This window comes from Taurulus bubalis, assembly GCF_910589615.1.
Source record: "Taurulus bubalis genome assembly, chromosome: 9".
In the NCBI taxonomy this organism is placed as follows: domain Eukaryota; kingdom Metazoa; phylum Chordata; class Actinopteri; order Perciformes; family Cottidae; genus Taurulus; species Taurulus bubalis.
In genome coordinates this window covers 16,071,419-16,093,495 of record NC_136597.1, presented here as the reverse complement: position 1 = coordinate 16,093,495, position 22,077 = coordinate 16,071,419, and the positions used below count along the sequence as shown (strand labels likewise).

At 39.5% G+C, this 22,077-nt stretch overlaps 5 protein-coding genes across 5 annotated transcripts; 3 read left to right on the top strand and 2 right to left on the bottom strand.

Moving 5' to 3' along the window:
* Window positions 1-70: 70 nt before the first annotated feature.
* Window positions 71-6,616, top strand: pstpip1a (proline-serine-threonine phosphatase interacting protein 1a; the record flags this gene model as incomplete). Its single annotated transcript, XM_079223646.1, has 15 exons — window positions 71-100; window positions 999-1,099; window positions 1,195-1,269; window positions 1,419-1,453; window positions 1,535-1,641; window positions 1,769-1,831; window positions 2,301-2,405; window positions 3,484-3,529; window positions 3,617-3,696; window positions 4,156-4,254; window positions 4,361-4,457; window positions 4,664-4,751; window positions 4,872-4,936; window positions 5,473-5,570; window positions 5,661-6,616. 15 exons carry the CDS (start codon window positions 71-73, stop codon window positions 5,790-5,792), a joined length of 1,221 nt encoding a protein of 406 aa, XP_079079772.1. The 3' UTR covers window positions 5,793-6,616.
* On the bottom strand, window positions 6,615-11,127 carry tspan3a (tetraspanin 3a). The gene is made up of 7 exons (XM_079223647.1): window positions 11,056-11,127; window positions 9,986-10,177; window positions 9,610-9,684; window positions 9,301-9,402; window positions 9,015-9,167; window positions 8,796-8,879; window positions 6,615-7,450 (listed from the first exon to the last, which is right to left on the bottom strand). Exons 1-7 carry the CDS (start codon window positions 11,116-11,118, stop codon window positions 7,358-7,360), a joined length of 762 nt encoding a protein of 253 aa, XP_079079773.1. The 5' UTR covers window positions 11,119-11,127; the 3' UTR covers window positions 6,615-7,357.
* Window positions 11,128-12,148: 1,021 nt separating this feature from the next.
* ch25hl1.2 (cholesterol 25-hydroxylase like 1, tandem duplicate 2) lies at window positions 12,149-12,982 on the bottom strand (the record flags this gene model as incomplete). Its single annotated transcript, XM_079223222.1, has 1 exon — window positions 12,149-12,982. One exon carries the CDS (start codon window positions 12,980-12,982, stop codon window positions 12,149-12,151), a length of 834 nt encoding a protein of 277 aa, XP_079079348.1.
* A 2,575-nt stretch (window positions 12,983-15,557) lies between these two features.
* LOC306741079 (uncharacterized protein) lies at window positions 15,558-19,709 on the top strand (the record flags this gene model as incomplete). The annotated part of the gene is made up of 11 exons (XM_079223332.1): window positions 15,558-16,136; window positions 16,692-16,751; window positions 16,847-16,899; window positions 17,006-17,150; window positions 17,234-17,628; window positions 17,706-17,934; window positions 18,078-18,192; window positions 18,386-18,503; window positions 18,609-18,720; window positions 18,948-19,060; window positions 19,140-19,709. The coding sequence occupies 11 exons, from the start codon at window positions 15,558-15,560 to the stop codon at window positions 19,207-19,209; spliced, it is 1,989 nt and encodes a 662-aa protein (XP_079079458.1). The 3' UTR covers window positions 19,210-19,709.
* A 243-nt stretch (window positions 19,710-19,952) lies between these two features.
* Window positions 19,953-20,786, top strand: ch25hl1.1 (cholesterol 25-hydroxylase like 1, tandem duplicate 1; the record flags this gene model as incomplete). Its single annotated transcript, XM_079223331.1, has 1 exon — window positions 19,953-20,786. One exon carries the CDS (start codon window positions 19,953-19,955, stop codon window positions 20,784-20,786), a length of 834 nt encoding a protein of 277 aa, XP_079079457.1.
* Between the last annotated feature and the right edge of the window lie 1,291 nt (window positions 20,787-22,077).

The window sequence follows — 22,077 nt, the reverse complement described above, 5'->3', positions numbered from 1 at the left end:
GCTGGGCATTACAAAGTGACTTCAAGTTGAGTAGATTCTCCAACAGGGACTACTTTTAACCACTGACAAGATGTCCTTACTATTTAAAGACACCTTTTGGGTGAGTGTGATGCTACTAATCTAAACTTAATGTTGTGTTGAGTCAGTGTTGTATTCAGTGTGTTCACTGACATTTCAAGGTCATTTCTATCTTAAATCAAGTGTGTCACAAAAACTAAACAGCTCTTTCTAAGTACTTTTTTTTTTTAAATAGTGCTGTGGCAGTAATTGTAACGGTTCTGTAGAGTTATTAGGGGTTTCCTGTTAATTGGGCTAAATTCATCTTTATTTTGTGCCTTTGGTCTTCTGACTGCCTTTTCAGAACTGTACAGAGCACCTGTTAACTCAAAATGAGCATGAAACTTAGTACAAGTCTCTTTGTCAGAACTGTAAGCAAAGCATTGGGAACTGGTCAGTCTGAAACAACAGTCAGTGTAACTCAATCGTAGCTTCAGTTCAAATTGTGAAGTTGTGTGCTTCCCTTTTCCTCTTAATTATTATCCTACTATCAGTACCCTAATGTCAAATGGAACCAGCTACAATAAACATGAACATCAGAGATTTTTACACCAGTAATTGTACTTCCACATTATTATTATATTATTAATTCAGCAAAATAAGAATATTTTTTCACAAGCGGGGTTTTTCCCACTTGGTTGCTTTCCATTCAGACCTCAGCAATGGTCTTGATGAGAAACCACCACAATACATCTACGTCGAAAAATCTCATCAAAGTAAAACTTTCTGTTGAATATCAATTAAATCATTGGGTCACTTAAATGCTGAGCAATAAAGAAACACTAATATTTTATTTCCAATGGACACAAAAACATCTTGTAAAACAGCATATATTTAGACTTTTATTTCTAAATGTATCATTTTGTATTCAAACTGAGATGTGAACATGTTACCTTATGACTGACAGTATGAGTAATATAGTTTGGTATTTATGGTTCCAGGGAGTGGACTTCATCAGTAATACTGGGTATGAGACGATCAGTCTGAGACTTAATGATGGTCGACGGACATGCAAAGACATGGAGGAGCTCTTGAAAATGAGGTGGGCTCACACATTTCTGATTAATTATATTTGATGAATCATTGAAGTACCTCAGTATAATGTGGTTAAGCTCAGTTGTGGTAATGTCTATGTAGGGCATCAGCAGAGGAGAAATATGGCAAGGAACTGGTCACAATTGCACGCAAGGCCGGGGGTTTATATGAGAGCTGGTAGGTATGTGTGTGTAATTGAGTGTTGATGCCCTCATCAATGTCTAAGTCTGCCTTTCTACGCAATATATTTGTTCTGCACCATATAAACTATTTATTGCATGAAATGATGCATGACATTTGATTCATTATTCATTTTGTTTTCACAGCACTTTGAGAACATCTTTTGATGAAATGAAAACACGTGAGCATAATTTTTCTTACACAGTTCATACACGCCTCAGTCAGCTCTGAGTTTTTACGTGTATGTTTTGCTGTTTTTCAGAAATTGAAAACGTAGGAAACTTTCACATTCAGCTGTCTGCATCTCTAAAGGAGGAGGTGAAGAGAATGGAGCAGTTCAGAGAACGACAGAAAGAACAAAGAAAAAAGGTTCCAACAAATAGCTTTTTTTCTTTCTGATTTGCACAGAGAGGAAATCTAAAAAAAAGTTGCTCTCTCAGTGTGGTTTTCTATTGACGTTGATGTTTTTTTAAGTAATATGTTCCTCACTTCTTAGTTTGAAGTCATCATGGAGAAGGTCCAGAAGACAAAAGTCTCCCTCTTCAAGAAAACAATAGACGTAAGGACAATTCATATTATCATGATAATCTATGATTAGACCTTGTGTGTAGAGGGCCGTGTAATGGTGGCAGTGGTGAACAGCATCATCTTAGGGGCAGTTTTAGTGCAGCTATCTTACTTGTATGTGCAAGAAAAGTGCATTCTAAAAAAGACTTTTGCAGAGAAGTATTGTCATCTATATTTAAGATGTACATAAGAGGAAGATGGTTTCGCAAGATAGGTCAGTGCCAGTCATAACTCACTGGTGAGATAGACACATTAAGGAGCTTTAGTTTATACTTCTCTCCAATCAGAAGGAAGTGATGTTTTTCTTGTTGCACATTTATGTGCTTTCAGGGACATGGCGCGTCTTTCTTGACTGAACTTGCCCCCCGTCCGTTTCCTGTTGAAGGTTCATAGAGCAAGGTGCTGATGAACAAAGCATGGGTGTTATGTTTTCATATGGTTTCTGTTCTGTTTCTCTCTAGTCTAAAAGATCCTATGAGCAGCGCTGCAGGGAGGCAGATGAGGCCGAGCAAACGGCTGAGAAGACGGCCAACACTTCCACAGCCACTCCCAAACAGATTGAGAAGGTACATCCTGTAAAGCTGTAGTATAACTCATTAAAGGTCCAGTGCAGAAATGAAAAGCTAGGCTCGACTTTCGAAAAGGATCAGTGCTGTTTTTTCTCTTAGATATAAATTCAAACAATTCATTTAAAATGTAATGATAACAATATCATACATTTACAATTTGAAGAACCCCACCAGACATTTTTAAAGATATTTAAAAATGCTCTGCTTTGAATAATAATGTGTCTGATATTGTTTCCTGTTACCTTTCGTTATATCTACTCCTCCCTTGAATCTATGAATATGCAAATATTGTTCATTTTAATAACTCAACTGGAGTTTAACTGGACACAAGTTTCTGACTTGACGTATAAGTCTATTCTCAGTGTAATAAGCATGTGCACTGGACGTTTTCATCGTACAGATCACACTTGTGTAAACTGTGATTAACAGAATAGTTGTGATGTCAAAAAATCCTGCTTGTGCATACATGTCTGAAACAGAGATTCTTTCCCCCTCAGCAGATTAATTTGATTAATTGTAATATTCTACACAGTGATGGTCAAACATCCGACTAAAGTAACATCAGATGGGGGTCGGAGATGCACTCAGCTGTGTTATCACGAGCGGCCCATAGCGACCAGAGGCCAGTTAAGAGTAGCGAGGAGTCAGTATTCAGTCAATCGCAGTTTAAAACAGGCAATAAAAGATGTTTTGAGAAAGTGTGCATCACCGCAAGCATGAGATGCCCTGGAGCATGCAGCCATAACTATAGCCACACAAAATATTTTACCATGTACAAGAATGTAAATTTAAAATGAATTGCAACATGAGATAGTTTCTCAAACAGCACTGACAGTTATTACACAGTTACTCCACAACACTGATAGATTGGAAAATTAAATTATCTTTGCCCTTGCATTTATTATTTAATATAGTCATGTATAAGCTCAGCTGTGAGTTCCTGTTTGGATTTAGTAACTTTTAAAGCTTATTTCAAAGCACCTAAGCAATAAACTTTATTTATTTGTATTGGGAAAACTATAGGTTTACAGATATAAAGTCAGTGTGTAATTTTGTATTATTTACATTTTTTCAGATGAACAACAAATCTAAACAGTGCAGAGAAGCCGCAGTGGAGGCTGGTAAGGACGGATGATAGCAGCAAGATACTGTATCTTCTTCATTTACTTCCTTTTTGTTTTACAATTAATTCTTAAACTTGTCTTCAGAGAAACAATACATTTCAAACATTGAACAGCTTGACAAGACTCGTCAAGAGTGGGAATCAACACACATCAACACATGTGAGGTAAAGTATAACACTCGAAGCTGTAATTCTCCTCTCACTGGATTTATCAAGTGAGGCATGCAAATTACAGGATGATGCATTTCAAAATGTACAGACTTAGACCAAGAGTGGCAATACCCAAAGCCTGTTTAGTCAATGAGGATGTACGACACTTCCTTTTAGCAGACTATAAAATGAGTCATTAATTTGCTAAATTGTTTCCAGGCAACAAAGCCTGGATGTGATAACATCAACAAAGCTTAGGCAGCCATTCTCTCTCTTATTCATCCCTAAATAAAAAGGTAAATTGTCAGCGGCAGTTTGAAACACAGGACAATACACATGCACACAGGAAACCAGGAAAAAGAACAGTAAAGAAAGCTGTAATAATAAGGGTACAGACAGTACTGTATAGTGTTGTAAATGTACCGTGCTTCAATGTTTTCTAGATTTTTTTTTTCGAATCATTTTGTTTTGCAGATCTTTCAGCAGCAGGAGGAGGACCGCCTCAGCGTACTAAGGAATGCTTTGTGGGTGCACTGTAACCATTTATCAATGCAGAGTGTTAAAGATGATGAGGTGTGTGCAGCTGTTCTCACACATCTGTATGGGATAGACTTTTAGCAAGCCCTTCCACTATAATGTATTGTATATTCAAAATTCGCTGTGGAAACTGCTCTTTCAGTGTTACGAGGATGTGAGGAAAACACTGGAAAATTGTGACACCATTGCAGACTTGAACAGCTTTGTGGAGCTGAAAAGCACTGGCTCGACCCCCTCGGGTAAGCAACCACCCTGTGGCTTTTTTCACATTTTGATTTGAATATGTTCCAAGGTGGAAATTGTAATCTTATCTCTCAGCTGCTGCTAAAACACACAACAAAATGTTTGACTTCTTCGGAAACAGTTTTGTGTGTAGCTGTGTAGTAATAAGTCATCACCCCTGAAGCATTTGTTAATTTACTGAATTTCAATGGTTCTTCCACAGCTCCAATTAAATACCAAAGTTACTATAAGAACGATGCTGCAGATGACAAAAATGGCAGCACTGGATTTGTAGGAGGAGTGATGAAAAGGTCAGAATTACACAATGTAAAGCTTTTACACAATGTAAAATGGATGGTTGTGACAATGATTATTATGTAATGTATTTTTTAATTTTTAATTTCTAATTCAATTATTTCCCCAATTTGTAGGTTTTCAAATCTTCTGCAGTCAAACTGTTCCAGTGGCTCCAAATTGAGCATCAATGAACCTACTGGTATAGTACCAAAGTCCTTTAGTCAGCACTGCATTTCCAAAATGATGACAGAAATGACTGTGAAAGCCACATTGAGCCGTGCAACACACGGTGTGGAGCAACTGTAGGTTACATACTGTAATTATTTGTCTCATCAGTGATTCACAACTTGGGGTCATTGTACTCCAGGGGGAGTAGCTCAGCTAATTACAACAAAACACTAAGTTAAGATTTAGAAAAAAATAATATGTACATAAATCCACTTTTCTTATAAACACAAATAGATTTAAAAAAATGTATGTGAAGAGTGAATAATATTTATTTTTTAAACAACAGTATCCACCTTTTACATATTAAACAAATAACATCTAGGTTAAAGTCAAAATGAACACATTTGATTTGTGAGAGGTGGTGGCGATGAAGGGATACTTGACATGTATACACCTGACATGTCGTACTATCAGCTTAGTCGCTAGTTTGGAAAGTTGGAAGTTACAAGTGGTTTCACACAGTAAAAAAAAGTGCCGATTATGTCTGAAATCCTGTCAACTCTTCAGCAGAAACATCAGAGGGAGTTTATGCTTCCATTCCTGGATGTCAGGGCTTCCAGACGAGCAGCGAGGGTTACAAGGTCGTGTACGACTATGTGGCACAGGTCAGCTTTGACATGAGACGCATTCAAATGTTTTAATTATTGTTCATTCCAAGTGGTGACTGTTGACTGAATGTGTCTGTCCTTGTTCAGGGAGACGATGAGCTCTCTGTGTCTGTCGGGGATGTGGTGGTTGTCATAGATCAAGGTGAGGATGGCTGGTGGGCGGTGAAAAGAAATGGCATCACTGGATTGGTCCCAGGCTCTTACCTTGCCAAAGAATGAGTTTACCTGACTACTACAGTCCCTCACGTAATATTTTGTTCAGGCCTTGTCATTTCAAATTGCCATATATTGAGCTTATTTGTTTTACATATTTGTGTTTGGACGCATCATTAAAGCCCCTTTGAGTAGGATTTTTGTCACTAGCACGAGCCAATTTGGAATAATGTATTGCTACGACACATATTCATGTTACTTGGACCTTATTGCTGGTGTGCTGAGTGCTTCTCATACCAATGACAGCTGGGAGATTAAGTGATCTGTTGCACAAGGTCGCTGCACTAAGTTTATTCATATCTGTGACACTCTTGTATATCTGCAGTCTTAATTATATAGGAGGATGCTTTATTTATGTTGTTGACCTGTATATAAATGATATGCGTAGTTATTGTTTCTATTCTGAATGTCACCAGAACAATTAAACAAAGTAGCTGAAACGCAACCGAGCACTATTCTTGCGGCTGAGCAGTCTGCTCCTTCTGGTTTAAACATATCTGGTTACTGAGCAGGGGAGCCAACTATATCTCATGATTCCGGTAAGAGCTCATATATAATATGCATGTGTTACATTTTGAGCTCCCAGTGACTTTGACACTATGAAAAGCGACAAAGCATATAAGATTAAACATAGACCAACGCCTTTGACTAAATATGTAAACCTCTTACACCCCTCTCTCATGGGAAGCACCTGAACTTTGACCTCTCTTGTTGACTTGTGAATATGAACTTTGTCCAGACAGAAAGAAAAGGAAAACATTTTGGGAAGCAATATCATCTCTTTGTAAAGAATTGTCAGAGAAATTAAAACAATAAATTAAAAAAGGCACTCGTTTAATTTCAACCTTTCCCCACATTTTATTTACATTATTGAGTCTTGTTATGCAAATAAAATTATTAAACTACCAGGACTGGACTGTTGAGCCAAAAACAAACAAAACAGCTATAGGACAAAGTCTATATTGAGTTAAGAATGCATTACTAACTATAAACTCCACACACAGCAGGGGATTAAAAAGATTGATTCTTAAAAAAATAAAATCAGACGAGCCAATGCCAGTTAAGTTACACATTTTACATGCAATAACTTGTCATTAGCTTGGGCTGTGGTGTCCACTATTTATTGACAGAATACTGCTGCAGAAAGGTTTGGACCAAAACTGAGCTGTAATAGTAGTAGTACGAGTAGAATAGTAGTAGCAGTAGTCGTAGTGAAGGTACATTTAATTTAATTCAAATGTCATGTAAGTACAGCACAGATTTAAATAGAAAATACTCAAAGCCATACACATAGTGCAAACTAACATATTAGGAAACATCCCATTGTTTTTTTGATCCACAGAGGTTTTACGCCCTCGTGCCATCCTAAGCATCAGAATGTTTTCTACATCTCATTTACATTGACCATTTAAGAATTTGGTCTATAGCTTGTTTTGGGGGAAAACAGGTAAAATATAGAACTTTAGTGTGGTTGTTGTTTAAGGTTAGTGTGTAAATATATTATTTTCATGCTCTCACCAATGACGCGTTAATTCTGAAAGTGTGTGTTATGGTGAGAAATGTGTTCTCCTTTATGCATAGGTGCCTCCTGTAATGAGAAGCTCATAGGCAGGATCTCTGGCTCCTCGGCACAGCACGATGCATGCGCACAACATCCCCAGCATCTAGAAGAAAGAGACAGATACCGTATTCATCTTTTTGAATACTTGTTAGTTACAACTCTTCAGAAATGTTTGCGGAGTTTCACTGTAGATGTGTAACTCGGACTACTTTGTTTTGTTTGGACTTGTGGTGCAGGTTTGAAGTATTTTTGGAGGCCAACCCGGATGTTAGCGTCGCAGTGCAGCCCCTGACAAAAAGCTAATGGGGTTTTGTATTACTGCGGAAAATAAACTAGTTAATGACACTTACAGGTTTTATTCCAGCAAGATCATTTTTACAAATGAGCATCACTTATGATTTTTGAAGCGTGAATGCAATTGCCAGAAGTAAAAAGCTAATGTTAAGCTATAAACATTCGACACCACAGATGCATAAGCGTGAGCATGCACAATGCGGCTGTGAAGGCGGAATAGTCGGCATTAGGATGATTTGTAGTCTCATTTAGCCACATTGTTAGCAACCGCCTTTTTTCTAAGACACGTGAAGCTTCAAAATTCAGAGGGGTATCTACTGACGTATATTGTATATCATAAAACAAAAACTCTCTGAAGCTTGTGTTAACCACGGATCTTATTTTAGGCATCCAACCAAAACCCCATTGACTTAGAGACGAGGAAAAGTGCTAACTCATTTCTGGGTTTTAGGACTCATTCCTGCAGCACTCTTTCATGAGATGAAAACAAACAGGCCCAAATAATTAAAGGAATAATTAAACATTTTGGGAAATTCACTTATTTGCTTTCTTGCTGAGATAGATGAGAAGATTAATCTCACTCTCATCTCTGTATGGTAAATATGTAGCTGGAGCCAGGAGGCTGTTAGCACAATAACTACAAACAGGGGGGGTAACAGCTAGACTGGCTCTGTCCAAAGGTAGCACATTAACGTACAAACACCTTTAAAGCTAATTCACACCTTAGAATTCACACAAAAATCAACAAGAAAAAAAAACAAGTTATCGTTTTATAGGGTATCATATGCCGGACAATTTCTTAGCTGAGAGCAGTGTTCAAATAATCTAAATACTAAAATAAATCTATCGACTGCTGGCTGCAGGATTTTAATTATCAGACAGACATGGGAGTGGTATTGATCTTCTCGAGCATGTAGAAAAAGTATGTACTGTGATTTCTAAATAATACAGCAAGTATTTCTTTGTTCTAAACAAAATTATTTAATTATTATAATGTATTTAATTATTTCACTACCAGTCCAGTGTGCCTGTTGATCAACGTACTATATAATTATAGTAAATGTGGCAAAGGTCCAGTTAAGAAAGAGAATGCAGGTTGTACAGAAAACAGATGATGTCCTACAAAACAAGGTATATTAATTACAGTTACATACCTGGATTGCAGCAAATGTCAGTGCAGTCCAAATGACATACATCATGATCTCCTTCAACTTCTTCACAACCAGAGCTTCACAACCCTACACACACACGCACACAGAGAGAATGTGTTTAAACGTACCAAACTGTAATGAGTCACTTCTCTTTAAAAAAAAGAAGAAGAAAAAAAAGAGGTGCTTGGTATGAAAACATGACACATTTAGAGGTTGTTTTACTTCTTGGTAGAGATCTTCAGGATGAGTGAGGGACCCCGTGCAGCTTCCAAAGGTTGTTTTGCAACAGCTGATGGGTACGCTGTTGTTTTTGGATTCCTCATACCAGTGTGTATTCTGCCAGTCTGAGTAATTGTGGATCCCACAACACTGGAGCTGTAAAAAGGAAAACAATGAAAACTCAAGATTATTTTCAACCATTTGCTCGGTCAGGAAAAGTCAAAGTAAGAAAGCGAACAATATTATTGTTATATCTCTTTTACAGTAGAGACATGACTTCTGTCCTCACCTGTCTCTGAATGTAGTCGATGGCACGGCTCTGGGCATTGCTGTTGGTGCCATTGTACTCATCATACACTTTCTTGATAGAAACATTTACTTCTTTTTCAACCTGCCGATGGTTAAAAAGTGTGAGACTTAACAATTGACAACATGTTGAACAGTAAAAAAAAAACACATGACTGCGAGCACAAGGAGATTAGATTAGGTTATCTATGGTTGACAGATTCAGTGATTTGGAAGACCTGCTGGATTACCAGTTAAACAACAAATAAGGCTAAGAAAAACAAACACGTAGGCCTGTATTTGACTTTCTCACCTTTGCTCTATAAACATATCCGAGAACCACCACAGCCACTTCCGTCACGAAAACCAGCAGGAGAATGACGACAAACTGTGGATCAAATTCCAAGTTTTAAGATACACAGACAACAGATACTTGCATGCATGTCAGTAGAAGTGGAATGTCTGACACTTTGTCATGTTCAAGTAAGAAAGAATACCAGCATGTGGGAAGTTATTTAAAATCCTTTTTACTTTTTGTACTAAAAAAGGTAAAATTGATATATTAATGTCCTGTTCTAATGCATCCTGAAATCCCACTTTTCTCTTCATAATGTCCCATAGTTCAACCTTGATCACTTACTACACAAAGGCTCATCTTTTGCGCCAAACTTATAAACTGGTTCACTGACCGTTGTAAGACCACAGTGGCTCTCTCTCACTGTAGCACAGCATCCAATGAGCCCAATAATGAAAAGCAGGGCTCCAACTGCAATAATGGTCACTGCTGGAACGAGAGTGTACACATCTTCAAAGAAGTGATCGTAGTCATCGTATGTAATGAAGACATAAGCTCCAACATAGCACAGGATACCAGCAGCAGCCTGAGGGTGACAAAAAGCAAAAAACATCAACATTTTAATATTTCCCTCAAGCTTATCCACAAGCGGAAAGCAAATACACACTACCATATTGCAATAGGGTAAAAAGGGTGTATGTCTAAGTTGTCATAAACAGTATTCCAATATTTTACTTCAGTATAGAAAGCAGTACCACAGTGTGATAATACTCTGTTGCAAGTAAAAGCCATGCATTCCAAATCTTACTTATGTAAAGGTACAAAAGTAGTAGCATCATAATAGTACCAAAAGTAAAAAATACTAATTATGCAGAACGGTCTATTTCAGAATCACATATATCATACTACAATTCATGTTAGAGATGTGATCATCACTTTAATGTTACAGCTAAAAGTAGAGCTCACTTTAACTACTTTATTTAAGAATGGGTCGCTTAACCAATAATAACACATCGCACTTTATTAGTTGCTTTACATTCTATATTAATAATCTAATTCTGCAAAGTAACTAAATCAATCAAATAAAGGCAGTAAAAAGTAGCTTCAAATGGAAATAGTCATGCATAGTTTAAGTATCTAAATATTGTAGTTGAGTACAGCACTTCAGTAAATTACAGATACATTCCACTACTGACGACACCGTATTTTAAGCAGAATTTTTTTTATTTTCCACTCTAACACGAAATGAAAGCTGCTGCATTTAACAAGGAATTGTGAGCTGTAAAACAAAACAAAGACACATGATGTGATGTGTTTCCTGCTGCCTTCGCAAACGAATCCCTCCCTGGGTAAACAGAGGTCGTAGCTAACCGAGCAGCTGACTGGTCGCGCAGCTAACGCAGCTACTCACTGCTAGCTCGTGACGCACGTTTCAACCCGTCCGTTAAAAACCTCCAAACGTACCCAAAATATCAGGTTCAGAAAGACCAGGACCGTCTTTGACGACGTGATGCCACACTGGCCCATCTTCAACGCGGGGGGGTTTAACGCTGTCGGCTATGTGTTGTAAAGTATTGCAGGTTTCTCCTCAGACATCCACCACTCATCCCAGCGCGGTGTCACTGGCTGCGCAGGGCAGCGACGCAGCACCACCAGTGACACCAGAGGAACAACACCACACGTCCTGCAAGACCAGTCACTTCACACACCCCAACATGTGGGGAGTATTAGTGACATGTTTCCCAGAATACGATGCATGCGATATGTTTCTGCTAACTATTAGCATAGGCAATATAATACATTTAATATAAATAGCAATAGAGGTACTTTTGTGACATCTAGTGGTGGAAAATGTAGTTTTACCTGGTTGCCCCTTATACATTAAACATTTTTGAGACTATCATTACCAGTATCACCATTATGTGATCACTGGTCAGATGACATGACCTAAAGAACACAAGAGTTACTCAAATCAAAATAGAATTCCAGATATATGTTGATTTATGGTTGAAAAATAAAAGGGGAAACGTATTAATAGTCAGTCAGCGATCACTAAATCATCAATATGTGCACTTTGTTAGGATGTACATATAACTTCATTGTACGAATAACTAATGGAGCCCCTGCTATGAATATTCAAAGTGGAAGTGTAGTCACTTTTGTCCACACAGTCAAATATAATATAACCAACTAAAAGCAAAGAGTGGACAATTGTAACATAATCCATGTTCAAGGTGAAGATTACATTCAAATGAGGAAAGCAAACACACTGGAGGACAGTTGGATTTAGGCATTATTTAGATTGTACATGTAGTTACAATGATTGGACATACTACTTATTATTATTTGCTCATTATCATACAGGAAACATCATATTATGACGATTGTTTTTAAACACAATGCAGTAACACACCTCCATCTGTTTGAAAAGAAATATGTAGATTTCTCTTTAACTGTCAGACCTTCACATTTGAATATCCACACGATTTGGAAAAACAAACACAGACACATTAAAGCACAGCTCTCTGTCTATAGCTGCTATCAGTGGTGTGGCCTTTTATTTCATAGCAGTAGAGAAGCTGAAATCAGCATGCGTGCCAAATATTTTATCCCAGTGGCTGAAGTGTGGCGCAAAATTGGTGTTGGGTTTCTGATGGTGCACATCATGTTTGCTGGGCCCTCCATAGATGCCAAAAGGTATCAGGCGTGATGTGGACCAGGGGAAATCATAGCCACAGTGATCCTCAATAGAAACGTAGACGTGCAACACCATAAAGGCCCAGGTGGTGAGTAGGTGACATCTCAGGATCACAGGATTCAGAGTGGTCCAAACGCCTACAGTGACCAGCTCCCAGCTGCCAAGACACTGAGTGGCTAAAGCAAAGGGAGATGAGTAATTATGATGAATGGCATGGAAAGTGACATAAAGCCAGCGGATTTTGTGGTGGAGCAGGTGCCAGATGAAGTACTGGAAGTCAAAGAGCAGGAGGTTGCTTATCACCCCAGCAATCAGCTCAAGCAGGGACGGAGCCCGGTCCGGCAGGTCCACAGGTGGCCTCCATACCCACTGGGCTACCGATGCTGGAAGCACAAGAAACGCATGGTTGTACAAGGTGACACCTGCACAGTGCAGCAGTTTAGAGGCTGTAGGTCGATGGCTTGGTTGCAACTTGAATTGCTGCACCCGTGGCCACCTTTCTCCCATGATGTCGCAAACAAGAAAAGGAATGCACAAGACAAAGTAGGAAGACACAGTCAGGACAATGGGGAAAAGTGGAGATCTCAAATATTCTCTGTAGTTGAGCCTCATGAAATCCCACAGACGCTGCAGCAAAGAATCGCTTCCTAAGCATTTTATCCAAAAATCTACGCCGATATCTGCAAGATCCATCCTGGAGTAAAAGTGAATATCCTATAAATGTCTGAGGAATGTTGACATTCCAGTCAAAAACAGTAGCTATGGTACAGACCTAATCCCACGAGTGTCTCCTTCACTGTGTGGTATCAAGTGACAGCAGGGTGCAACAATGCAACAAATTATTCATACTCCCTGGGTACCTGGAAACCTATAGCTCTCCATGTGATAGATTATTCAGTATGGGAGAAGTATTTTTCTTACTATATATTCTTACATTATTCCCTCAATCACCTAAAACAAATACCAACAAAGCAAACGGTGCTTAAAGAGAGTGACACAAAGAAATATAAGTAACACTTTGCACAACAACGAAACTAGAATAACCATTACACAAAACACAATAACATATATGTGTTTTTTATTTGGTGCGTCTGCATTTACTTTAGTAAGTATTTTGACTGATGCAGTACAGCTTTTAGCATGTCTATTTTAATGCAAACCAAGTGCACAATCTGGACAATATTTAGTGTAAAATATATCAAATATAAATATTTCTACATATAAAGTAAATGTTAAATTTAGCCTTTAGCTTACACTTTTAATTGTGCTGCTGTTTTAAACTTCTCAGCACTTCAACAGGCCCACATGCCCACAGCAAGCCGCAGGTTCACTGTGAGAAAGAAGAAAGAAGTGTTGAGAAGGAAATCTCACCTCAATGTCCATTCAGTAGCTGTTCCTTAGCTTTGAATCATATCACATGTTTTTCATCAGGAGAGTTTAACACTTTTAGGATGAATCATGTTGGCTTAATAATATTATGCTCTAAAGGTCTAGCTACTAAATATTACGTATGTGTAATGTTGCTCAGAGATATTCTCAAGAGTTAAATATTGCCAGTTTTCCCACGTCAAGAATGAACTTTGCACCCTCAGCTTTAAAACCAACATAGTAGTAAGTATCATACGCGCTCAGAAAAATGGAAATTCCATTACCGCTAAGCAAACTCCATCTGCTGATAAAAATTGGATTGAAAACTCTCTACCACTACAAAAAGGACTTATGAAAAATGTGGAAAGATCATGGGGAAGCTGCAGTCTGTACCTGACCAAGGCAGACAAGGTCTGGATACATCGCCAGACACTCCCCTCTGGTCACAGATACAGATCTCCTAAGACCAATGCCAACTAAGTTTGAAAAGTAATGTATTTCTATGTATATAACCCAATTTAACAAGCTGTGTTAAAGGGCAACGTGCAACACAAAAACCCAACTTAACAAGCTGTAGTTGGGTGACCTGCAACACAAGGTTGAGAGGATGTCACGTGAACGCATAGACTACGGGGGCGTGCAGTACATGTGTCTACATTATATTTATTGTGCTGTACCACAAATTGCCTCTTTGAACTAATTTAAGTTCTTTAAAAATGACGTTTTCAGAGGCCGTATCCAGGGTCAAAAATTAACGTCCATGTCACCCTCCCAACCTATAGAGGGCGACAGGCGCCATTTATACTCCGTGTACAACAGAGGACGTTTCGAGCGTTTATAACTAAAATCTCCACAACCTTTTCACACGGTAGACCGGTTGTTTACACCACTGAGAGGATTGTTATTCCAACCGATTCTGAGCCTCGCACGTCGTACCGTAAAACCACCGCGCTGTCGTTAACGCGTCCCGTCCCGTAACGTTACGTTTCCTGTAACACTAAACCGTGAAGCCACTTTACAGGTAGGAGTTGGCTAAGGCGACTTTAAAAGGTTATTTGCAGCTTTTTAACTCAAGTTTAAAGCTCACCCTTTCGTGTTTTTGTATTTGAGCTCAGATCTGAATAAAGTGTCTAGCATAAACAAAACACTTCCCCCGACCACCTAGTGGTTACTTTTTACGTAAAATTCAGCTAGCTAACGTTTGTCTTTTTCTGTCCATATTAAAGCTAACATTAGAGCCAAATGCCCAAATGCCATACTACTGAATGGGGGTTACTTAATGACAATATGGACGATTAATGCACCCCATGTTGGGTCAAATGTAGCCGATTCTAATATGTCATATCATTCTCGGAGAGCAATAAAACAAGTGCTTATAGTCTATTTCGAGGCGTGGCTTTATTTTAAGAGGTCACAAGTCAACAAGCTAGTGACGAACTGTTTTAGATGATAGTGTTTTTTAAACTTTACGGCAGCAGTTTGGGGAAGTGGGAAACGCTGTTCCCAGTTTGGTGTGTAAGGACTGAAAGGTCCTCATTACACAGCGTCAGTGATGCAAAATACCTGCATCCAGGTACCAACATCTTGTTGAATGTGTTCTCAGGAGAATTGAGATTGTTATTTTATTGCTCACAAATGGGTATTTCTATGTCTATGTTTGGCCATGTAGTGTTTACATAAAAGTAAGTAAGTAAGTAAGTAAGTAAGTAAGTACTACTTGTTTTACTGATTGCCTTTTAGTTCTGAAGTGTTTATATATTGGGGTCATTTCAAAATGCTCAGCACAAAGCTCGAAGAACGCCATAGTCTAAAACAGTGATTCACAACCTTTTTTTTCTTTTATCTGTGTTGCCCTATTCATTCATTCAGGTCAATACTGATGGAGAATGCTGAGGAAAAGATGGGTGAATCAGAGCCTGTGCTTTATACACAGCAGCCGTGTCGCTTCTTCTCACAAGGAAGATACTGCAATTTTGGGAAGAAATGCAAATTCCTACACATAAGAGATGATGCCAAAGCTCATGAGAAGAAAACTACCAGAACACACAGCCAGTCAGATGTCCCATCTCCAAACTTGGAGGTTCCTGGAGAAGATGTGGGTCACAGGCCTCCCCCTAGTAACTCTAGGGTTGCCCCAGCAGCTAGCCGCCGGCCCTGTCGCTACTTTATCTCAGGCCACTGCAGCATGGAAGACAGGTGTCGCTTCTGGCATCCACCAGAGTTGCCCTCAGTGGATCACCAGCCTGTTCCTGCCAATTACCCAAGACCTGCACAGAGGATGCAATCTGTCCCCCGCCCCGGCATCCTCCAGGAGGTCAAGCTGTGTGACCTGACAGAGGATGTCGCCAAGCAGCTACGAGACACAGAGATCAAGCAGTTAAAGAAGCGCTTTCCCAAAGATCAGCTGATTATTCAGGAACGTAGTGATGGCAAAGTCACTTTTTACAGGGTGACTGTGGAGCCCACTGATCCAGACTGGGTATGCATTTATTCCACCTTCTTTCTCCTTTTCTTCTCTGAGAGTTTAGAGTAAAAATCCCCACACTTATTATTTATATAATAGTTAACCCAAAGTGAGACTGTGTTTGGAGAGACATATACTGAAGCCTTTCCATAGACAGAACTATTTATACTATGCTCTGCCTACAACTATGGTGATTTTACTGTGAAAGTGGAATTGTTTATTTGTCCAGAATAACGTGGGATTTGTATCAGATAGGTTGCACAACAGAGATTACATCAAGCATATTTGTTGTTTGAGAAATTGGGTAAAGTAGTGATTAACAACTTGGCTATGTTGTCTCATTTGAAACATATTTCCTCATTGTGTTTATTAGCCTCTGTCAGGGCAGAACAGAGCCAATTATTGAACTGAATGGTTACTGGCATATCAAAACTATTAATCCGTGTAATCAGCGTAAGTTTATACTGTAAATCATTCTTACAGTTGACAAACTTTGGTTTGATACTAGATAACATAGATGACCCAACAGTTTTATCTAGAAATTTACTAACCCTGCGTTTGATCTGAAAGCCTTTTGATCTGAAAGAAGTCGACATCATGGTGAGCTTCCCAGACGGTTACCCCAAGGAGGTAAAGTCCACTGCATGACGGTTCAATAATATACTATCCAGTAAACGTTTGCCATGAAAAAAACAGTTCCTCATCACCTTGATTCATTTTCTTAGATTTTCACATTGGACATACCGTTGGACCAAGAGCTTCCACCAGTAATGGCAAGGTAAAAGCATGTAGAGTTTATTTAAAAACATTTCATGTTTAGTGTAATTTGGTGTCGACATTTATATAAATCTCTTCTTTAAATCTTTACATCTCGTGCTAAATAGACATGTACAGCAAGCCTCACTGGAGTGGCTTCAAGCCAAGCATGCAACCAATCAGCTTCTGGGAAAGGTAGAGCTGCTCTTCCGGCCTTTTCTTCGCTGGCTAGATCGTAGCTTGGAGAGACTGTTCACTGAAGGAGCCCGGCAGGTGAGACTTTTCCTTGAAATCTAAGGATGTATTATATCATATTTTCTTAATGCTGAACGGTTCTCTCTCGAATGTTTTTGCAGTTGAAAAAAGACGTTGATTTAGAAAAAGCTGGATTGCAATTCATATCGTACCAGGAGCTCCAGGCAACAGTGTGTGACAAATCTGGGAACGATCATTCTTCTGACACCGCTGCTGTTGATGAGGATGTCAGTGAGGATAGAAAACTGACAGAGACAGAGGGCAAGAGGACAATGGAGGGAGGAAAGTTAGTGCAGCAGGAGGGTCTGGATTGTGATGAAGAGGAGGAAGATGGGGGAGAAGAGGGGGAAGACGAGGAAGCCAGTCATCTGGTGGAGAACATTAAGATCAGCAATCCCCGCAGAGGTACAGAGATGAAGCTGCTGGGACTGAGGATGGGAGAGAATACAGCCACAGTAGTGGCCCAACAAATCACTGTTTGTCTTCAATGTAACAGGTGAGGAAAACAAGTTCAATGTCACCAATTAAGAGTTGTTTTTTTAGGCTGACACTGTTTGTGTGTATTGTCTGCAGGTGCAAGGTAACTGCAGATCTGTCACTGACTGGAAGGACACCCTGCACAGCTCAATGTGAAAAGTGTAGTGCAAGCATCAGTGCTGCATTCAGGCCCTGCATGCTGCACCATTACAGCGATGTCCTGGGATACCTTGACCTTCACAATGCCGCACCTGCTGACCTTGTGCTTCAGGAATGTGACCTCATTGTGGGCTGCCTTAGCTGCTCACAGGAAGGCCCTGTGCAGGTGAGGAAACATACAGTCCTGCTTAACACTGCACATCTGTTTTTTGTGAATGTGAAATATCACCATTAACTGAAATGTACCTCGTTGAGCTCTGGCCTTCTTTGAAATTGCTTTTTTTCCTCCCTTCTTTTGATTCTCACCAGAACCTTTCCTATGGTCAAACACAAGAGTTTAATTGTGAACACTGCTACAGTAAACTCAGTATTCTAGCTGAGAGCACAAGATTCCAGTATATTCAGCCACGCGCCAACAAAACAGGTCAGAGCTCACCCACATTTTCTATCAAAGGGATCAGCAAAGGTTTAAGATCTTACAACAAACTGGCACAGTTGGCTCGCTCCACAATGCTACCTGACATTATTTATTATTGAAAAAGCCACGCAGTGCATGAAAAACTTCACATATGAGCATTTATGTCATCTGCAAAGTATTTACTGTTTCCTTTTTACAGGTCCAAGTGCTTGTGCTGTTAATTATAGGGCGATAAGAGATCCTGCTGTGCAGAAAGGGAAAGCACTGCCAGAAAAAGGAGGATGCAAACACTACAAACAGAGCCATCGCTGGCTAAGGTATCGCCATCGCTGTGTCTCATCACATTTCACATCTGTGACATGGAAGCTCTGAGAAGAACACGTAGAGTATCGTGAACGCTTTGTGCCACCGTCTGCCCTTAGGTTTCCCTGCTGTGGGCGGGCTTACCCCTGTGATGTGTGCCACGATGTGGACCAGGACCACCCCATGGAACTGGCCTACAGGATGATCTGTGGTTACTGTGCCAAAGAACAGGTGAGCTACAGACTTTATTTGACATTTCCGCCACAGAGGTAAGAAGAAACTTTATTCATCGAGAGTGAAATTGCTTGTACTGTTATCGATTGAAGAGAATTTGTCTAATATCCCAAATCAACAAATACAAGGTATCACTAGCAAAGAGCATATAGGCCTGGAAGCATAAATGTCTCAGGCTGATTTATACTTTGCCTCTGAATTTTTTTACATTTTTGTTGTCGTAGCCTTTCAGCAATGGAAAGCCTTGCATCAGCTGTGGAAGCATGATGACTAGAGGTGCACGCTCCAGCCACTGGGAAGGAGGACTGGGATGCAGAAACAAAATCAAAATGTGCAGGTACGTCTATCTTATGAAAACATAATAGTAGCAGTAGTTTTTATTCACACAAAAAGATTTACACTTTGTTTCTTTTTAGAAATGATCGACAGAAATATGCCAACACCAACAAAACGATTTCAAGGAAGGCCGTCAGCGAAAAGAAGTAGATGAAGGAGTGCATCATTGCCCTAATTTTTGAATTTGACAATTGATTTCAATGAAATTGTTGCATATTTTACCCAATAAGTCATGTTGTTATGATTTATTTTTTGTGATTGTGAGAAAAGATAAACTGGTCAATTCAAGAAGTCCAGCGTTCTAATCCAGCTGACCTCTTTATTATATGATAATGTAACGTGCAAGAAAAGAAGTAGATGCTGCGGACTAAAATACAACATATAGAGTTTTGTCAGACCATTTTATGATGACTCAGCTGCGGTATTGAAGAGTTACATAAAACACTGAGATAAATTTCCTTGGCTGTATCGACACACCACGACACGTCGTGAAAAATGTAATCAACACAGCTGTTTTGTCATTTCATTTTAATAACATGCTGAGAAATTTCTGTGAAACTAAATCAGGGTCCATTCTGCAAGATTCTTCAGATGAGAAAACTGTAAAAAAAAAAAAAAAAGCATTTGTCCTCCTTCCATGCATTAAACTATTTGACCTTGTACTGGTTAAAATGCTTAACAGTTAAATTTGTCTAATTTGTGTTCTTGAGTGGTTTCGTTAATCTTCTTGTGAAGGTCCGTTTGTCGACATTGAGCTACGAGGTGGGGGTAGGGGGAGGGGGAGTCTGGTCTGTTCTGTTCTGCCCTTTCTGTTGAACTCTACTATATAAAGGAAGGCAGAACTTTGTCTTGATCCTGAGACTTGCAGAAGCATTCAGTGGTACCACAGCAAGATGGTGAACATCAGTGAGCTCTCGCTGCAGCTCCTGCCATACAGGTCCTCGGGCCGTCTCCTGCAGCCATTCTGGGATTTTTTGCTTCTTCACCACCTGCCTCTCATCTCGTCTCCTTTTTTACCCGTCCTACTCGCCTTCTCCAGCTATTTCTTCTTCAGCATACCTTTTGCTGCACTGGACCTCTTGGGAGAACGAATTCCTTTATTCAATCGGTACAAGATCCAACCAGACAGGCGGCCAACAGTGGTAATGATGGCTAAGAGCTTCACGACAGCCGTGTTCAACCACATATTCTTTGTTCTGCCGACTGTAATAATTTCCATGTTCATACTGCCGACACCAATAATGCCACAGGATGCTCCCACTCTGTATGAGGTAATCATCGATGGACTGGCAATACTTCTCCTCTTTGACACTCAGTACTATATTTGGCATTTCATACATCACAAGCATTCACAACTTTACCGGTGGATTCACGCAATCCACCATGAATACATGGCGCCTTTTTCTTGGTCGACTGAGCACCTCAGCATCCCAGAGCTGATGACTGTTGGACTCTGGAGCAACCAGGACCCGATTCTATTAAAGTGTCACCCGTTGACCACATGGTGCACCACAGTTTTCAGTATCTGGATGTCTGTGGAGGACCACATAGGTTATGACCTGCCGTGGGCCCTTAACCACCTAGTGCCTTTTGGTCTGCTAGGCGGTGCTCCGGCTCATGACATGCACCACCAGAAGCCCAACAGCAACTACGCCCCTTTCTTCAGCCACTGGGACAGAATCTTTGGCACTGCTGTTCCTCTGAAGAAAAAGACTTTGAGGAGATGATGAAATGAAAGAAATTCTGTAAATACTGCATGTATTTTCTTCTAATGTTATTGTCAAAATTATTTTAGCACCTTCACATTCATGATCTTTTTTTTATATCTTTGATAACTAACTTTTGATAACTATTATAACTAACTCCAAAGCACTTGCTGCCTCTTTGCGTTTTCCTCCTGGATCTCTTAGTGAGGCTGTGTGAGATGAAGAGTGTATTTTATAATGCTTCTCATTCAATAAAATCATACATTTTACAACACGTCTTGCACTATTGTTTCTATGGGTGTGATATGGACTAAAAGTAATTTACATGTGGACACATTCAATAAATTATTGTCCATCATTATTGTCCACATCACATGTGCATAATTGCACTACATTCAGGACAGAAATCAGCAGTAACTGTAACACTGGCAAGCAAAGCATTTCTGTAAACATCCAGTTCTTTATTATGTAACCCTCTTACATAAGAAAAACTTATTTCAAAGAACTTAAAGCGGCACGAGGCGCTCACGCCAGATAATGACATTATCACTGCCAGCGCGTGGGCCACAAAACCAATCTCAATCTCCCCACTCACGGATTTTGAGGCCTTGAGGGTTTATGGCTGTTTGAGGCATGTTAAACCCCTTGAGAAGCAAATCCACATTTCTGCAGACTTTGCCCAAGGGAAATACCCACAATTCAACGCAATGAAGCATGGAGACTTAAAAAAAAAGGTAAACAAAGAGGATGGGTGTTGGTGTTCAGCGTGGCGAATTACATTTACTCATAAACATGAAATATTAAAGATGGAACATATAAACACATGAAATCAGAGATTATATTGCACATATTTATTCATCAAACAAAATAGATGATTTGACAATCACCTCTCATCTTGGATTGTGAAGAAAAAGTCTGGAACACGTTCACGTCAGGGAGTAAAAAGTTAAAATAATGACCCACAATTGTACAGAATATATTTTTTTACGTGATATGTTTAGACCTTTTAAAGCCCATACATACTCGCGCTACGGCGCCAAACGCGAGTACAACGTTTTACTCAGCAATATTTTGCTTACAAATCCCACTAAAGCATAAGAAGCTTTTGAACAAGACAACCAAGTATTGTTTGTTGGGCACGGCAGTACAATAAGAGGATTTAAGGAAAACCCATAGTTGAGCTTTGGCTTAAAGAAAGACTGACTTCATGTGGAATTCATTACACAAAATGACACAGCAAAAAAAAGATTATTACTAAATGCTTTGGGAGTCCAATAATGATATTTTGGACACAAGGCTCACTTATTTGGTA

What these genes read in the sequence shown, in the direction of transcription:
- tspan3a (XM_079223647.1), bottom strand. Translation starts at nt 11,118, where the DNA reads ATGGGCCAGTGTGGCATCACGTCGTCAAAGACGGTCCTGGTCTTTCTG. An exon ending in GCCACTGTGGTCTTACAACG is followed by an intron (nt 9,685 to 9,985) that starts GTCAGTGAACCA and finishes TTTGATCCACAG; the next exon opens with TTTGTCGTCATTCTCCTGCT. An exon ending in TGACATTTGCTGCAATCCAG is followed by an intron (nt 7,451 to 8,795) that starts GTATGTAACTGT and finishes TCTTTCTTCTAG; the next exon opens with ATGCTGGGGATGTTGTGCGC.